Genomic DNA, 18,539 nt, shown 5'->3' on the forward strand with positions numbered 1-18,539 from the left:
TACTGTTTCATTACAGCCAAACATGAGATGTTCTAACTAACTAATATATGTATAATATATCCTTTGGTATATGAAACTAGAAGCCTTAATGAATCCATTGGTACAAGCCATGCTAGCCAGGGAATAACTGACTTGACCTCTGACCTCAAGCTATCTGAATGAAAATGTCATCCAATACTCACTGACTGTAGAGTCTGTAGAGCTGCAAATTGTGTTAACTGCTGTAGTGTGATCATGTTAAATAAAAAGTGAATTGATGCAACTGCTTTGGGGTCTATTCTTAGTGTAAACATCAATATTGTTAATAATGTAGCAGGTTAGGGTTCCTCGTACAATTAACAGCATTGTAGAATCTTTTCCATATCCAAGAAGAACTGGTTTTGTAACTGAAACTCTTAAACGAAAAGATACCGTATCAAATCAGATTAAAACCTTGTGAATCTGAATCAAAACGATTTGGGAAATCTGTGACGATACCCAGCCCTCATATGTTTCTGTTACTGCTGCCAGACAACTGCAAAACGATTAAAAAGGGTCTAACAAAGGCTAAAAGTACTTACTGGGCAGAGCTGCTGCAAAACACAGGTTTAATAATGACTACATTGTGTTGTGTGACAGGTTTTAGTGACATATAAATGAACACAGAAGAACTCAACTACCGGCAATAAGTTGTCAGCGTTAAAGTTATGCCTCCTCTGTCTAAACTACACTATGAGAACAGCGTTTCCAGGTTGTATCTGCTCTGAATATCATTTTTAAAAGATTAAAATAAGACCTGCTTAGTTTGGAGCAAAGGCCAGAATACGAATGAGTTCTCATTTTTTTCTTCATTAGTGTGGATGTGGTCATAGTTACTGCAGCTCAGTAAAACAGATGAACTCTAGCAGGGGTGTCGTTTGTCACTGACCAGTATGTGGGTGACAAAAACAAACGTAGCTGGGTGTGACACAGGGGACCCATGTGAAAGTCATTATCACAACAGTCGTCCTAAATACAAAATGGCCTTACAGAGATACTGTGTGAGGCCAGGTCTCAGATACTATTGTCATGAAGTGATCTAGCCTTATGTGATGAAAACAACTGGGAACAAACAGAAGTCAATATCTGCGTTGGAACATTTGGTCCGCGTTAAAGCTAAAGGCTTTGTAAAAGGTCGACTCCACTGTGGATCCTTCTAACCTCACATGGCGGGGTGTTGAGCAGCAGCTGCTGGGAAACTCTACTCTGATTTCCCGACCTGTGTCTCCTGCTACCATTCCTTAAGTCTCATCACATCCCTGCCTGCATTTCTCAGTCTCTCCCACGTACATATAAACCTTAGCCTGCCTGCATCCCTCATCACTGCCCTGCCTCCCACCACCTCTCCCGGATAGCCTGATCGCTTTTCTCAAGTAATTCATGTGACCTAGTGAAAACCGTGACAACAGACTTGGAACAGGAGGGGAAATAAAAACTCTTCTTGGAGCACATTGACTGAAACAAAATAATGCACTTGGGCTTCAGCAGCGGCCCCTCCCCCAGCCCACCTTTTATTCTAGCAGTGTTGAACAAAGAGATTGTTTATAGACGATACTGTCCCACCGACATTCAGCTCTCTTCCCTTTGCATTGCTTTTCCACATGTTTCAAAGCTGCATTCTTAAGCTCCAGCTCCCTTTAAGTTCTAAATAACTTGCATTTAATTTACGGCTCAAATTCACTTAGCCAAATCCCCTATTCATGGTGTTTTAACAGCATTACGCAGCTTTACAGCAGCTTTCTCTCTCCTCTTAGTCTGGGAACATTTCACAAAGACTAACCCTTACTCTGTGCCTTTTGAACAAGGCTCAGAAGTTTAACGCTGTTTATGTGGTGTTACATAATACAGCTTTAGGCCAGTGATGGCCTGGTGCGTAGCCCTAACTGTTTTGAGGACTGTCCACAGACAGAATCCTTACAAAACCTGCTTGTGCAACTGCGCTCCCCACTAACTGTTTAGATAGCTGACAGACTAGAACATTTTCAAAAGCCTACGGGCGTCCTGCGACAACACTGATGAGGAAGGACTGACGGCATATCAATCTCAAAGACCGGGGCAGTAAGCCTCTCTGGTTCCGGGTGTCATCATACAGGCTGCTGAAGAGAGTGTGGATCAGGTCGCAGGGAGATTAAAGGAAGTGATGTAACCATAAGCTGTCAATCTTGACTAAGGAGTTGCGCACATGAAGGGTTAACCTACAAAAAACTCTGGCAAGCTAGGCAGACCTTTGAAAAAGAAAGCAAGCCTGTGGCCCCACACACTCATACAGGAGAAGAGGATGCTGACGTTGCGGTTTGGCTCTTGAGCCGCGTTCAAGGGCCCATCTGGGCCTCATGTCTGGGATCAATTACAGGATACATACAACAGAGACTAAACTAATGATCTAAGAAAGAGAAACAGGGACTCGGGAAACATGCTTTTAATATGATCTCCACGGCAGCATCACTTCATCTTTGCTCCACACATCTTTGTTGTTCTTCAATCAGGTCTGCATTAGCCTCCACAGAGTGGTCACTAGCCTGCCTGGGGTACACACTAAAAACAAACAACTGTAGATAAACAACAGCTGACGGTTACACAATGAATCCCAGAGACCAAATTGGCAAACAAATGTAGTCATTGTAGCTGGAAGCAACCCACGCGAATTCACTTTCCCCAATCTGGTCCAGTGAAATGGAAAGAGACAGGACAAGAAAGAAGTGAAGGAGCCAGCGATGTCTTGTGTTTTCAGCCAAAACAAACACCATAACTCTCCCTCAAACCCCAGCTGTAAAGGCACTGTTGCCTACCAAGTGCTCCAAGATTGATTGTGCCACATACAGGTCTGTTGTACAACCTTAAACGGACACCCTACTGCTCATCACAGCTCCATTTTGATACGGAACTCATTGTCGTGGTTGTTGCTAACCTTTCAAATGTAAAACATGGTTGATATAAAGCAAGCAAGGCGTTTTCAAGCTTCACAGATGTAGCTGTCAGGCTGCATGCATGCATGAGCCTGACAAGCTGGTTACATAGTTACCAGACAATAATATTTTTGTAGTTTGCAAAGTTTGGCAGCAACAGTAGTTCTTGGAAATGATTATATTGCTTGGCAGGTAATTAAGAGACTTTAAATGATTACATGCAGTGGGGAAGATATGCATTATGAATGACAATAGTATTGTTTATAACATGCGTCTCTTACCTGGGTCAAGTCCTGATCCGTCAATAGATGCAGCTCTCGCGGTTTGAAGCAGTTCTGACATTTACTTTTGTTGAAGAAGTTCGCCTGGAATTTCCTACAGGGGTTTTCTTTTGCGGTCGACATGATACAGTTCACCTCTTTCTAAACTCTCTGGAGTAATTTCTCTGGAGGGTTGGTATCAACAGTGGAGTAATCCCGCTGTTTTCTTGTGCGTCTCTTCTATCCCGACTTCGGAAAAGCTCCAGCACTCCGATGCATTTTTCACGTACCAAGAACCGAACAGCAATTTAAATATTCTGGGATCAAATCAAACGCTCCTGTTGTCGGTTTAGTTGTATCCAATTGCTGCTTCCCGATAACGTATGACCTGCCATTAAGCCAGCCGTATCATCACCCAGTCAGTGATGAAAGCTTCTCACTCCATGGCCTGTAACCACAAAGCGGAGAGTCGAGAAAGGTGGCTAATATCCTGTTAGCTCGCCTCTGGGTCTCCAAATCAATAACGTGCTAGCGTACGTCGCAAGAACAACATTTGCACAGTTTTCGCCTTCAAGCACCGCGGAGATTGTGTCCATTCGTTAGGTAAAAACAGACTCCCATGTGAAGGACCCAACCCAAAAGATAGCTTGTAGTCAGACAGCAGTTTTTTTTCTCCCAGTCGCAGCAGTCAGTCCATGCGAAGTTCACCCAGTGCCCCTGTGCTAGGCTACGGTTAGCTCAGCTAGCTAATGAGAGACTCTACTGGCGTCTTTAACTTGACTTTTAAAAAGAGACGGTCCGAAAACACAAACGTTTCCAGTGCTTTTCTCCCAGGTAGAGACGCTGCATGCGGGGAAAGCAGCTCTTGGCCAGTCACAGAGGACAAAATGGGTATTCAGGGGTTGGTTCCATAACTAGCCTATTTAGCAGCAATGGGTTTATTTTCTTCTTTCCCAGTGGAGCGAGGGGGGAGCAGAGAGAGCGCACACACACACACACAAGCGCCTGGAATTCTGCGGAGTCTCGCGATGACTGTCTGATGTCGCCGCCCACAGCGCGAGAACAGTTACTGAGCTTTTCAGTACATTACCAACTCTGTGACTCTTAATTCGGTAACCTTACAAATGTAATCCTTACCTTAAGTAACATAAACAATACAACAATGTAGCTTTATTACTAAACGAATATTTAACAGGTATCAGTCCGCCATTCAAAGTACAGACGTCTACAGAGGTGAAAGAAGTAAAATACAACAAGAATATAGAGCCATACAAGTTATGCATGCAATATTTTGACTAAGTAGCAGTATTATTACCTGACGTTATGTGTAGTTAATGCTAACTATTTAAACAGTATTTATGATAATGACTAGGCTAATGCTATAATAGTGTACTTTTTTACTATCCTATAGTTTACATAATTGTCATATAAATGTAGTGGAGTGAAAAGTAAAATATTTCCTTCTAAAAAATAGTACCATAAAATGGAAATACTCAAGCAAAATAGAAGTACCTCAAAATTGTACTTACAAGCCATAAAAAATATTCTAAAGTATTAAAAATAAAAAAAACTCATTAGGAATAAAGGGGATGTACAGTAATTCATACTGTGTATCATGATTTCGTACATTGTTGTGTATGCAGGTTTTTATTGCTGCAGTTGGTTGAGATTGAGCCCATTTCAACAATAATATATATTGATCGGTAGTTGCCATGACACTGTCTTCAAATCTGCCATGTACATCTTTGGCAAGAGGGAGAATAAGAGCCCAGACTGGTTCGAAGCAGGAATCGACCTGAGACAGCAATCGCAGCCAAGTGAGTAACGCCGCTCAACTACAAGAGGTAGCCTACAGAGGAGACACTCCTTGCACTAAGGGAGGCCAGCAACGACACCCAAAAGATTGGTTGACAGTGCGCCAACAGCTATTACAACGCACAAGGGCACGAAGAAAGCCTTCGTCCCAAGCGTCACCGAGATCGCACCCCTTCAGTGTGCTTTGGGTGACGTCATAGCAGACCGAGGCAAACAGGATGAGAGACAGACAGAGCAATACAAGGGTGTGTGCTTGCAGCGATACTTTTTAGTATTTTTCCCTCTTTGCTTCCATCCTACGCCTTCAGCCTGTCACTTGACGGCGTATATCATCACACCAGAAGCAACGGAAGTCTCTGAGCGGAGACTAAAGTGTTGGGACTACTGATTAGAAAAGGGAGATGCTCTTTGCAGATGATGCTGCTTTGACTGCGCACGCTGAGGATGCTACAACGACTCATCGGCTGCTTCATACACGTGCAAAGAGTTCGGTTTCACTATCAGACTCATAAAGAGCAGGACTTCACCTGCCTACCATCTCCAGCAAACCTAGACGCCAAGCTGAAAACAGAATCCGGCAGGGCAGCAACAACAATCACCTGCCTAGCAAAGAGGGTCTGCACGCTGATCTATGGCAGTGAAGCATGGACTCTGTACTTTTGCAGAGAACGCAAATGTTTTCAATGTACGCTGTCTCAGAGGGATTCTGGGTATCACCTGGCAGGACCGCATTCCAAACAAGACCGTTCTGGCACAGACATGAATACCAAGCATGTGCGGCTTGCTCGCCCAAAGGCCCTTGTGCTGGCTTGGTCACGTCAGCCACATGCAGGATGGCAGGATTCCCTCAGACGTGCTCCACGTTCAGCTCACCACTGGCTCCACACTTGCAGGAAGGCCTGTTCTCCGTTACAAGGACGTGTTGTAAAGAGACCTGAAGGCAGGCAAATCGGTTTGAGCTGTAGCTGCAGACCGCAACAGATGGAGGCTCGCCATCAAGGCAGGCATCCAGAAGAACGAGAAAAAGGGCGAGGACCTCTGGGAGGAGAGAAGAGAACACAGACGTCAGAAAGCCGAGTCAGCACCCACAGAGCCGGGTGCAGACTACACCTGCAGAAACTGCAACTGAGTTGGACACTTGAGAACTGGAGACAGAAGGAAGCTGACGATGGTATAACTACATCTGTCAAATACAGGCTTAAAAGTGCAATTTTGCACTCTAAAATGTGCTGGAGTAAGGTTTTAAAGTAGCATATAATTGGAACAAAATTGTACTCATAGTCCCCTTCCACTCAAAAATATGTTTTCCTTGTTCCTACAGTTGGACGATTGAGCTTCCCTATATGGATTGGTTTCACATTCATCTGCAGATAGTGAAAAGTTTCTCTGTGCTCAACATGATCTGAAAGGGTTGTGCTACGAGCATGATTTGTAACATCACAACTAGTTTGGAAGTGAATCTCCGTCCAAATTGCAAATTTACTAAGTGTGACGTGGAAACCTAGGGTTGTGCTTGCAGTGAATGAGCAGACAGCTTGATTTCAGCAGGAAAACTTTTGAAATTACCTAAATTAGCTTTTTTAAACATTCAGGGATTTTTTTTAATGAGGCAGAAGCAGTAGATGTCGTGTTAAGGATGTGATTTTGGAAACTTTCTTTGGTGGAAAAACACATCAGACACACATTCTTGTTGCAAGCAGACTCTTTATTCTTGTCTTAATGCATGTCTGGAGGGGATCTTTAAGTACAGTGTAGTTTTTCCAGAATGACCTAATCAGTAAGCTAAATCTAGCAAGTCAGCCAAATGAAAGTCAGAATAATGCATCAAATTAATCATATCGAGACAAGATCATATATCAACATGTCGTGAAACATAATAATGTCATCCAAATTCATAATATATTTATAATATATTTATATTTTGAACCAAAGTCGTTGATAAAATGAGAAAATGCTCAATATTTTTAATTTGTTACATATTTAATTCACACAGGAATATACTTTGTGGTCATTTCCTACAGACTGCTTATTTATTAAATTACAAAAGAGCATGATATATTGTGATATAGTTTATTATCGAGATATGAATTGGTCTATATCATATCAACTAACCCTATATCTGCATTAAAGTTATTTTTATTTATAAGAGAATCATACATCAGTTAGAAAACATGACTATCTAAACAGCAGTACAATGCAAACACATGCCCCTTGACCAGCTGAGACTGCCACTTGTCATCCATCCCTTCATGCTGGCAACAAGGGGACATGACTCAGATACCACATATGTGTGTATTAATGGCTGACTGAAGCACAGGCTATTATAAGCAGCAGGTTGCAGTGGACAGCAGCGGGACGGACGGACAGACAGACAGACAGAGGAACAGAGCTGTGTGAATGGACAAGGGACATAGAGGGAGAAGGGCCTCTGTTACCTCACTAAACCCGGAACAAAACAACAGCCAGTCCTGCTGAAGGATTAGCTCTCTGTTCGTGCTGTAAGTGAACCAAGAATAACACAGATTACAGGTGTGTGCGGGTGTGGGTGTGTGTGTGTGTGTGTGTGCGTGTGTGTCGTGTGGTTGCTGTAGATGTGCACTCACAAGCTGACTAACCCAGTGGGATCCAATCATGTGTGAGCTCAAATATGGTGCTAAGCTGGGAATCGGGTGTCTGGATTCATCATAAATACTAGTTTTAATGTGGATTAGGAGTTAGCTCAATGTATTTTCCCAAGTAAAGCAGGGCAAGTAAGGTCATCCATAATACATTTGAGCCAATTCAGTCCCTCCTACTCGGGGTATCCTATGGCAATATCCCGGAGGTGACATCGTGCGAGGCATTCTGTGGCGGCAACATGGCCAGAATATATTTAGCTGTTCTGCTCGAAATCACTTTACATGGTAAGTGTGTTAGCAAGGCCACCAAATGCTAATTCGTCCCTCAAGGGGCTTAACAATTTTAGAGCAGAAAACTAAACTTTGTCACAGTACAAGTGCACATACAGTATAGATCTAATAGATCTGATATACTGGTCTGAAAGTATCTTTATATACATGTAAGTGCAAATTAGTCTGGGCTAGGAAGTCATTTAAACTTAACTGGCTTTTGAATGTTATGTATTGTCCACTTTACAGTAATTGTTTGCTTATTTACTTTCTTGCCAAGAGCAGGTCAACACCACTTTCACATTTTTTATTCTCACAGTGGTATCAATATTCTCATGTAAGTCACGGCAAGAAAGCGAATCAGCATATTCCCCCTAAATGTCAAACTACCAGTAGTTCCATAGGTTGACAATTGACCTAGATTTGACTAAGATTCCCCTCCTCCCAGTGTAGACAGGAGGAGACACATGATACAGAGATGGTATTGCATTATTTCATAGCCTGAGGTTTACTCCTTTGCTATTGCATAAACAGATCTGGAAAGGTTACTGCCTCACACGCATGAATGCTTCTGAAAGATCATTAGGAACACTGTCTTCCTGAAGTGCACTGATAAGGTGAATCATGATAAAAAAAAACATCATCCATTATACGTTTCCATGATTGAATCAATACCAAACACATAAGAAGAGTAACACGTAGATAGAGGAACTCATTTGGGTAATGGATTCTTAGTTTTCAGATAACAGAGATGTGTTCTGCATGTTGTTTTTGTTGTTGACACCGTATTAGTTTACACCACAAATGAGCCACACCTTAGGAAACCTAGAACTCGATCCCAGCTGTCCAGTCAGCAAAGACCGGCTCTCCTGATTCAGGTCAGTAGGTCTGGAGCTGTTGCCACCCGCACTGATCCTGTGCCCTCTCCTCTACAGAACATGTCCGTGCCCTCTGTGATGGTGTTGCCCCTGCTGATCGTCGTGGCGGCGGGGGTTTACTACATCTACAATGAGATCATGCAGTTAATGTCCAAGTCCTTAGTGCGAAACAAAGTGGTGGTGATCACCGATGCTGTGTCCGGGGTGGGAACTGGTAAATGATCCCCATGTGTTTTTAATATTTAACTTTATTTTCATTGCCATGGAGGTTTTGTTTCACCCTGTCTTTCAGCAGGATGTCTCAAAGGAGCCAATTTGACTAGGCTTGTAATCCTTGGGGTCTAAGGAATAATTGACTTGTGGTGATTCAGATTTGGGAATTTGTGTAATTTGATGATTATTGTATTGATACTAAAAGTAATGAAGACTGACTCAATTCAAAGTGAATTGCTTTAAAATTGCACGTTATTGGCAACAGTTTTACATTTTAGGAAATACACATATTTGCTTTCTTGTCGAGAATTAGAATTGAAGATTGATACCACTCTATTGACTGTACATTACTTACGCTTTTGGACGGCATGGCATAGCTGGACTTGACTCGCTCTTTTGTGGTTTTCCATTAGTAAAAGTTGTAGATAGTATCTGGTAGCTACTTTTTTAGTTATGCCTTAATTGAGGTTCCAAGCTAAGCCGATACTAGAAGGTAGAGTTAAAACACTCCAGGCCACTGATTGGTCAGTAAAACATGCTGCACAAACCCGCACTTTTTAAACAGACAAGCTACCATCAAGGTAGACTACCTTTTTAAGTGCAGACGTTCCTCTGTTTGGTTGCAGAAGGATTCAGCGAATGTTTCACTGAAGATGATGTCACCTACACTGAGGGGTTCACTACATGCAGCAGAAAACGAAAAGAAAATGTACCAGAAGCAAAAGTGTGTCGAGTCGAACAGAGCCTTACTATGAAGTAGAAACATTGTAGCTATAAGGTTAGCGTTAAGACAGAAAGCAGGTGATAACAGCTAGCCTGGCTCTGCAGTAATGCAAAAACGTTTTTACACTTTGGTTTTTGTATGAAATGTGTTAATTTGTGAGCTTTTTTTAGCTTCAGATAGAGTTAAGCTAACTGTTTCCTGCCTACGTCTAGTCTTTATGCTAAGCTAAGCCTCCTGGCTCTAGCTTATACATACAGACACGAGACTGGTATCAATCCTCTTATCTAATTCCAAGTAAAAAAAAAAAAAAAATCACAAAAACAAGTGTTAAAATTGTGCGTTATTTCTTGGCTGAGAGCAATGACTTTCTGGAGTCTTGGCTCATTGCCTAGCAATGCCTGACAAGCATTCACTGTGACAACAAGACTCCAGGAAGTCACTGCCCAAGAAGTAGCCTGACACATAACCCTACATGAGGAGATATGTTAGTGAGTTTTAGAGGTGCTGGTGGCCATTTGTATTTCCTTTGGACAAAGCCATTATAGCTGTTTCCTCCTGTTTTTAGTCAAGCTAATCAGCAGCTGGCTGTAGCTTCATATTTAGCATACAGGTATGACAGTGGTATCACTCTTCTTATCTAACTCTTAGCAAGAAAATGAACAAGTGTATATTACGAAATGTCAAGCTATTCCTTTAAATGAAGTAAGGAAGTTATTAACAGGTTTCTGTCTTTTTGTTCAGAGTGTGCCCATCTCTTCCATAAGGGCGGTGCCAGGCTGATCCTGTGTGGGGCTAGCTGGGATAAGCTGGAGTCTCTGTATGACAGTCTGACTAATGACAGTGACCCCAAAGAGGTGAGGAACTTCAATAAATAAAAATGGCGCACGCTGGCCTTCATTTCACTTTGAAACACGATAAACATGTCAGACAATGAGTGAGTAAAGTCTTCAAAACTAAAACCAATACATTTTTAGTGGTACTGAAGCATCTTTTTGGCAAACTACCCATCTGAGAACCAAATACTTCACCACGGCTGCTCCAGTACTATTTTGTCTATTAGAATACGGTGGGAGCTCGGCAGTAGTTACAATTCTTTTCAGCGAGCGAAGACTTTTCCATACCACAGAATTCCCTCAAATAATCGTTAAGAAATTACACAGGACACTGACATGGCATGGTGGGTTTACAGTTTAAAGCAAGAGCAGGTTCTGTCCGTGTTTTTATCATAATCCTCGCTCTGTCACCTACATCACCACTTCCTCCTTTTGCCAACACAATAACAGGATATCCTCTCTGACAGCATGCTGTCCTATCGCTGTCCCTCGTATCGTCTATACACAGGCCAGAGCCTATGTGTCTATATGGAAAAAGCACACCAATAATAAATATCATCTAATCAGCAAACATACAAACTTATGGCCTTTGATGTTTTAGCCGTTGATGAAACATATCAAATCCATTTCCGGTTACTGTTGAGATTGTTTTCCTGTGGATTATTATTGACTGGAGGTCAGAGCTCACTTGCCTGTGTGGTTCCTACTGTAACATCTATAGTAAATGTGCTTGATGTTTTCACTCCAGTATATTGCTACCACCATCAAAATATTTTTTCAATGGCAACCACCATGAAAAATGTATCTTATTTTATAGGATATTAATATTTTGACCGTATTAAGGCATATTTGTATTCTTATTAATAACACGCAACTTTATCTTGCAATATACGTACATGCAAGCATTCACATTATCACACAGCCCCCAATGTGCCTTGTAAAGACAAGAAACTTAAAATAAATAATTGTTATTAGACATTGTATGCCTTTATAAAAAGGTAGACAGTAGAAAGATGGCAGAAATATTAGGGGAAGAGATATAAAACGATATGCAACAGAATTACTTAAAGTGTAATTATGGCGCATAATCATCCCAAGGTCATGGTGAAGGGACTCTTCTCATGCTACTGCATAGGTTTGGTGTTATTTTGAGCAGGATTAGGGGTTAAAAAGACGTTTAATGCCTTTTTACTGCCCCCAGTTAGTTGGCCACGTCCAGTTGTTAGAAACTCTTCCTCTTTTCTTATGTTTATAGTTGTTACACAAAAAAAAACCTGTCTCGATGGCTTATTTAATGTATGTAAGAAGACACTCTGACACACTGAGACACAACATTTAGCTTGGTTCTGTGTAAAGTCACTTTGGACAGATCTAGACTAGCTGTTTCCCTCTGCTTTCAGTATTCATGCTAAGCTAAGCTAGCCAATTGGATGTGGATATACGTATACTTTTAGATTGGTTGGTTGATTGGTCGATTCTTTGATCACATATATTTAGTTTTTGTATTGTCAAACACTATCAAGGTTTCGATGGAATACCCCCCCCCCCCCCCCCTCCCACGTGGATGTTCTGCAGGGGTGTGCAAACATTCATAAGAACTATGTCAGTTTTAATACATTTCGGTGCACATTTTCAGACAAAAATCCATGCTTGGTGTTAAATGGTTAAAGTGTATTTCCCAAAATGTAGAACTATTCCTTTAAAGTGGAATACTTTTGTATCTAGTTATAGGGAGAAAAATATTTTGTTATAGTATGAGCATATGTTGACATGATCTGAATACAGTTGTGTTTTAAGGAGAAAATACTCTAACAAGAAACGGAGCGAGTCTTTTTTTTTTGCCATCGTGGCAGCAGGTCAGATTGATGCTTGATGAACACGACGTGTTCTCCCTAGACGTTCGCCCCAAAGCTGGTGATCCTGGACTTTAGCGATATGGACAGCATGGAGGACGTGGTGGATGAGGTGGTGGAGTGTTACGGCTGTGTGGACGTGTTGATCTGTAACAGCAGTGTGAAGCTGAAGGCTCGGGTGCAAAGCGTCTCCCTGGAAACGGACAGAAATATCATGGACGTTAACTACTTCGGTCCCAGCACTCTGGCCAAAGGTGGGCTGGACATCCCTGAGAACATCATCACCAAATAGATCCCAACTATTTCTGTAATGTTGGTTCTTAGTGATGTTTTTTTTTACCTACACACTAACATGTTCCAAATAATGTGGCAGGTGTTCTTCCAACAATGATCTCAAGAAGATCGGGGCACATTGTTTTGGTCAACAGCATCCAGGGAAGACTGGCTGTCCCATTCAGAAGTTCATGTGAGTTGCCAACAAAAGTCTCTTTGAGCTTTTCTCAACCAGGTTTGTTCATCTTAATCATGAAAAAAAGGTATTTGCACTTTTATGGTAGCATTAGACATGAGGGAAATACACAACAAGTGTGCTCAAGTAGAACTACTGTTACTTTACAGTATCTATATTTATGTTAAGCATGTGAATGTTCTCATTTGTCCAGGTCATCGTTATCCCCTAAAGCCCCTAATTTCAGTCAAAAGCAACTGGACTTGGTTATTTGTCTAGGAAGACATTTCAGCTCTCACCCAAGAGGCTTCATCAGTTCATGTACGCATCTGACGGACTGGTCCAACTAACTGGTGTGGAGATCCAGGTATTTAACCACACGAGGCCGATGATGTCGATGTTGAATCACCTGAGAAGGGGTGAAAGGGCCGCATTGTAAATTTCATCCCTTCAGGAGATTCAACAATCTAACCTCAAGGAACAACTGTTCACAAATGGCCTCCTGTGACTCCAACGACTGTCGTTCAGACTCAATAGAGCACTAACGAAGTCGAAAAACCAACTTCCCACCAACGACTGTCACTTTAACGATGGGCGTTGACACTTGGAGCACAAAGGTTTCAGTGACATCATCGGCCTTGTGAGAGGTTAAATATCTGGATCTCACACCAGTTAGTTGGACCAGTCCCAGCCTGGTCAGATGCGTACATGAACTGATGAAGCCTCTTGGATGAGAGGTGAAACGTCTTCCTAGACAAATAACCAAGTCCAGTCGCCTTTGACTAAAATTGCTTTGAGGTTATATTAATAAAGTAGGAATAAATGCAGTGATTACAATAGTATCTACTAGGGATGAAACGATTGGTTTAATGATAAACCCCAATATGTTGGTTAATAGAACATCTCAAATTTGAATGATCATAAAATCATTTTTTATTACAGCGCTTTGACAAACAAATTTGGCAACGTGGGTTTGTTTTGCGTCAATGAAAACATGGCAGAAGGCAGTGACGGTCCTGAAGAAAGCCTGATCAAAGCTGGTCACCCTGTCTGTAGAGCATGAATTTTTATTTTTGTAATATTATGATGTTTATGCAAACAAAAAGTACACAGTGCTGCTCATTTTATTTGTGGTTTTCAATGTAAGACTAGGTGTGTATCAGTACTTTTTGAACAGCTTTCGTACCGTTTCATCTCTTGTATCTACTGAGTAACTTCCTGGGTTATGTGCTTTATTTAGAGTTCTGTTTTATGTGGAACCAGCATCACCAGCATCTCCTGGGGCCTGTATCCACGAAACATTTGATATTTCCACTAGAACTAAGCTAAAAAGCACTAAAAGTTCATCCCTGAGAGTGATCTCTTAAAACAAAACTGCTGAGACCAACTTTTACTAATGAATGAAAAGTCTGAAGCTAAGAGAAAGGGCAGGCTCAACCCTGTTGCTATGGATGATGTCATGTTTAATCAAACTGTTGTTAGCTGTCTTGGGTCTTGGGCTGTTTTGTGTCTCTGTCAGTGAATTCTTGGTAGAAATACTGTAGGAGGAAAGTTTTCATATTCAAATAAACATTTCAAAATCAAATGCAGCTAATTACCAGGCTCTTACATGATTGACAGATCGTTAACAATTAGCAGGTATCCATGGAAGAAGTCTCATAATGATCAGACTACAGTAACCATGGGGATAGTGAGAGGTGCAAGTGAGAAAAAGCTATTCTTTCCCAAATTCTGCATAAAAGGAAGAAGTAACTCTACTAAGAGCATAAATCTCTTGGGATTAAGATGACTTTAAAAGCCATTATAGGATTGTTTGCTATTTGCTCTTAGTGACTTAGGAGTCCTCTTGACTACTTCTAACTTTTTACAGATTTAGGAGCTGCTTTAAGTGTTAGAACACTTTGTGAAATATTCTTGGAACAAAAATGTAGGGGTCTTAAATTAGGCCTGACATGCACATTTTTTAAGAGTTACTCATAAAAACGTGAATATGAGCCCTGGATAACCAACTGATTAAATAATAAGTTAAAATACAGTTAGTTGCTAGTTTATTTGGGCACACTGAGCTGAGACTAATGCAGTCTAATACAACAGTCCTGCAGTAAATCTTCCTTCATCAAAGTTATAAAGTCTAGTTTTGGATATTTTAGAGAGGTGTTCACCACTGGTAGGTCATTTTGGAGGATGCTGTTTGTGGAGCTGTTGAACTGTATTGCGTTTAACTGACAGTTGTTTCTATCATTTTGTCCACTGAATGTATATCAATGAGGGTAGAACTCAACATTATAGCACATAACTACATACTTCCAACCTACTGATGTGTTGTGACAGTATGATGCAACAGACGTCTCCCTGTGACAGGAAACAATTAAAGTATGTCGTCTGCAATGTGTGGAATGAGAATTCTTTACAACCGAGTCACTCCTCTATTGTGTGTGAACACAAGTTAATGTGTGTGTGTGTGTGTGTGTGTGTGTGTGTGTGTGTGTCGGCACCCGTCAGATGCTGCCTCTAAGCACGCGGTGCAGGCTTTCTTTGACTGCCTGCGAGCTGAGGTGGAGGAGTTTGAAATAGTCGTCAGCACCATCAGCCATACCTTCATCAACGCCTTCGACACGGCGCCTGTGGAGGAGCCCACCCCTAAACCCAACTCCCTGGCTGCATGTGAGTAAAAGAGCCCATATGCAAGTGACTGAAATTGTAACGAGGTATGAAAAATCAGTCCATAGTTGTTTCAATTTATAGGACATAGATAGGAGGTGCGAGGTCTATTTTCTATTTTTATGTTTGGAATATCAGTTTTTCTAAATGTACCTGTTCTTCCATAGTTATCGCCAAACGGTTGACCCATGGCGTGCGCCCGTCAGTCCTGGCCAATGAGATTATGCAAACGGTGAACAGGAAGAGGAAGGAGGTGGTGCTGGCCCACCCCATCCCCAGGGTGGCCCTCTACCTCCGCTCCCTCTTCCCCTCTTTCCTCTTTGCTGTGCTGGCTGCTGGAGTGAAGGACTCACTCCTGGACGAGCAGATGCAATAGGAGAAAATCTGAAATGGAATCACAAAGAGATGTGAAATAAAGCAAGTAGTGTTTGGAAATGGTAGATATATAAAAGGCTGTTCTTATTTACTGGTCGCACAGATACCTTTAAAAAGTTATGCTCTGTAATTCATGTATTTGAAGCAGAAATCAGGGGCTTGTTTCACAAAGAGAGACTTTGACTTTGGTTTGGATCTAACTGCTAGTCAGACTTTAGATAGATGTCTAAATTCATCTGAATAACATGACTCTTATTCCACAGTTATTCTGGGACAGGGTGGTTGACTTTCTAGGCTTAAAATAATCTCAAATGTTTAGACTAGCAGCAAAATTATTAAAAGACTAGGTTACATTAAATAAAATAAAATTATATTTTATTTATAGTGCCAAATCATAACAAATGTTATCTCAGGACACTTTACAGAGTAGGTAAAGACCACACTCTATGACTTATTTATGATTTACATAGACCCAACAATTCCCCCGTAGAGTACGGTGGCAACGAAAACCTTCCCTATAACAGACAGGAACGTCAGACAGACCCAGCTCTGTGGAGGACGGACATCTGTCTGCACCGTTTGGGGAGAAAGAAAAGGAGAGAGAACGAGAGAAAAGACGGACAGAGAGAGACAAAGACAGACACAAAGACAGAGACAGACACACTTCCAGTAACTATAATTATATCTATAGTAATGTGAATATGACTTATATGTTATAGCAGTTTATATAACAGAATAGTAGAAACAAGCACAGCTAAGGTGATAGATTATGACAGTGATAATAATTAACGTGGCAATCATGATCAATGCACTAAAGAGCAGTCTAAGATAGTTTTGTTGAACAGACACTCAAACAGCAAATCAAATAAATGTCGTGCATATTCCTCTTGTCATGTCTGCACTGTAAGTTTTTCAGCCTGATCAGAATTACAAATGATGTGATGCACTGTAGGTACAAAACTACATGCTGCTGGAATCTATCTAATTCAATTGACTCAAGTAATAAGCTACTTAAGTACAATTTTGAGGTACTTTCACTTCACTTCAGGATTTCCATTTTTTGCTGGCAGCTAAAAGGCCATAAGGATTTAAATTTTGCAAGCAACTGAATAACAAATTGTGAAATGTACTCACTTTGTCTGTCTGAATGTACGTGGTCTGAGCTCAGGTTCAATTTGTTATTTTCATGCTGAAAAACACCACAATCTAGCTTGTACTTGAAGCCGCAATTTAATCGATCAGACTTTTGTTTTCATCTTTGTCATATGATCCAAGAAAGATGAGTTCAGGTGAGTGACAGGAGAACACTTACATTCTCTGTCTGAAATTGCACAATGTGAAACTATACCCTCTGGAATTCATTGAGATGCTTTTCAAAGTAAAATGTCTCAATTTATTTTCAACACTCTAGTTGAATTTCACAATCAATTACTGTGTTGATTATACAATTCTAATTATTATGACTATATGCAGGGCGGCACGGTAGTGTGGTGGTTAGCACTGTCACCTCAAAGCAAGAGGGATCCTGGTTAGAATCCCGGCTGGGACCCTTCTGTGTGGAGTTTGCATGTTCTCCCTGTGTCTGCGTGGGTTTTCTATGGGTTCACAGTCCAAAAGACATGCATGTGTTAGGTTAATTGGTGACTCTAAATTGCCCGTAGGTGTGAATGGTTGTCTGTCGCTGTTCGTCTCTCCCCTGTGATAGACTGGCGTCCTGTCCAGGGTGGACCCCACCTCACGCCCGATGTCAGCTGGACCTCGATAGGGACAAACAGTTGAAGATGGATGGATGACTATATACTTTATCCTTAGAAGAATAGTGTACTAACTGATAGCTGTTAAAAGTACCATTTATTTATTCATTTTTAACAATTCAAGCAGCCCAATAAAATGTCAAAAGGTTCCACTAGCTCTATCTCAAGCAGTTGTAACATTAAAATACAGTTAATACAGCAGTACTTTACATATACATGTATATTAGACTTTTGCAAGTCTATTGTGGTTTCATTACTTTTACTCAAGTAAACACACACTATTTGGAACAAAATAAATGTGATGTTATCCATACCCTTTATTTCCCATATCATCAGAAGGCAAGGGTTTGATAGAATGTATTGATCAGTACTCTGTTGAACTCTCAGGAACAAGAATGATTTCAGCGGTGAATGTCTGTCTCCGTGCGTCCTCTAGGTGGCAGCAGCATGTAGGTAATGATACTGTGGGACCTGTGCAGCTGAAGACATCAGCCTCTGCACATCTTTCACTGCTGTTAACGTGGGGCAAAGTGTTCCAGTAGCTTCTGTTTGGAAATATTATTCAACTCTCCGAATTGGTCATCTATAAAAGAACTGACGGATGGACATAGAATAGTGATATTTTTGTGAATATTATTTATTAACTTCTCTAATGTGAAATAACATAAAAACTCAGCACTGAAAGGGTTCTTGTAATAAATAATAACAAGAAATACTGTATGAGAAAGACCTTCAGGCAGCTGCGATGTTCACACACATGTAATACGTCCAATCACAGGTCACTCGTAGATTTATTGCACTCATCACTTCAGGGCTGGAGGACAGGAGCTGCTGCCGTTATCCTGTAAGGATTACATCGGTGGGATCAATGCTGTGTTTGGTGATTACTTAAAATCACATTTGGTTGATTCAT

At 41.2% G+C, this 18,539-nt stretch overlaps 2 protein-coding genes across 5 annotated transcripts in view; one reads left to right on the forward strand and one right to left on the reverse strand.

Moving 5' to 3' along the window:
* LOC310960944 (myosin phosphatase Rho interacting protein) overlaps window positions 1-4,161 on the reverse strand; it is a 52,834-nt gene extending 48,673 nt beyond the window's left edge. For all 4 annotated transcript variants that reach the window (XM_083932833.1, XM_083932832.1, XM_083932830.1 and 1 more), the window contains exon 1: window positions 3,206-4,161. In XM_083932833.1, coding sequence (XP_083788959.1) covers window positions 3,206-3,328 — 123 coding nt within the window. In that variant the 5' untranslated portion in view covers window positions 3,329-4,161. The remainder of the gene's footprint in view (window positions 1-3,205) is intronic.
* A 3,163-nt stretch (window positions 4,162-7,324) lies between these two features.
* dhrs7cb (dehydrogenase/reductase (SDR family) member 7Cb) lies at window positions 7,325-16,760 on the forward strand. The gene is made up of 7 exons (XM_083933175.1): window positions 7,325-7,497; window positions 8,823-8,979; window positions 10,444-10,556; window positions 12,432-12,642; window positions 12,762-12,854; window positions 15,339-15,500; window positions 15,665-16,760. Exons 2-7 carry the CDS (start codon window positions 8,826-8,828, stop codon window positions 15,871-15,873), a joined length of 942 nt encoding a protein of 313 aa, XP_083789301.1. The 5' UTR covers window positions 7,325-7,497; window positions 8,823-8,825; the 3' UTR covers window positions 15,874-16,760.
* Window positions 16,761-18,539: the final 1,779 nt, after the last annotated feature.

This window comes from Echiichthys vipera, assembly GCF_963691815.1.
Source record: "Echiichthys vipera genome assembly, chromosome: 18".
NCBI classification, from domain to species: Eukaryota; Metazoa; Chordata; class Actinopteri; order Perciformes; family Trachinidae; genus Echiichthys; species Echiichthys vipera.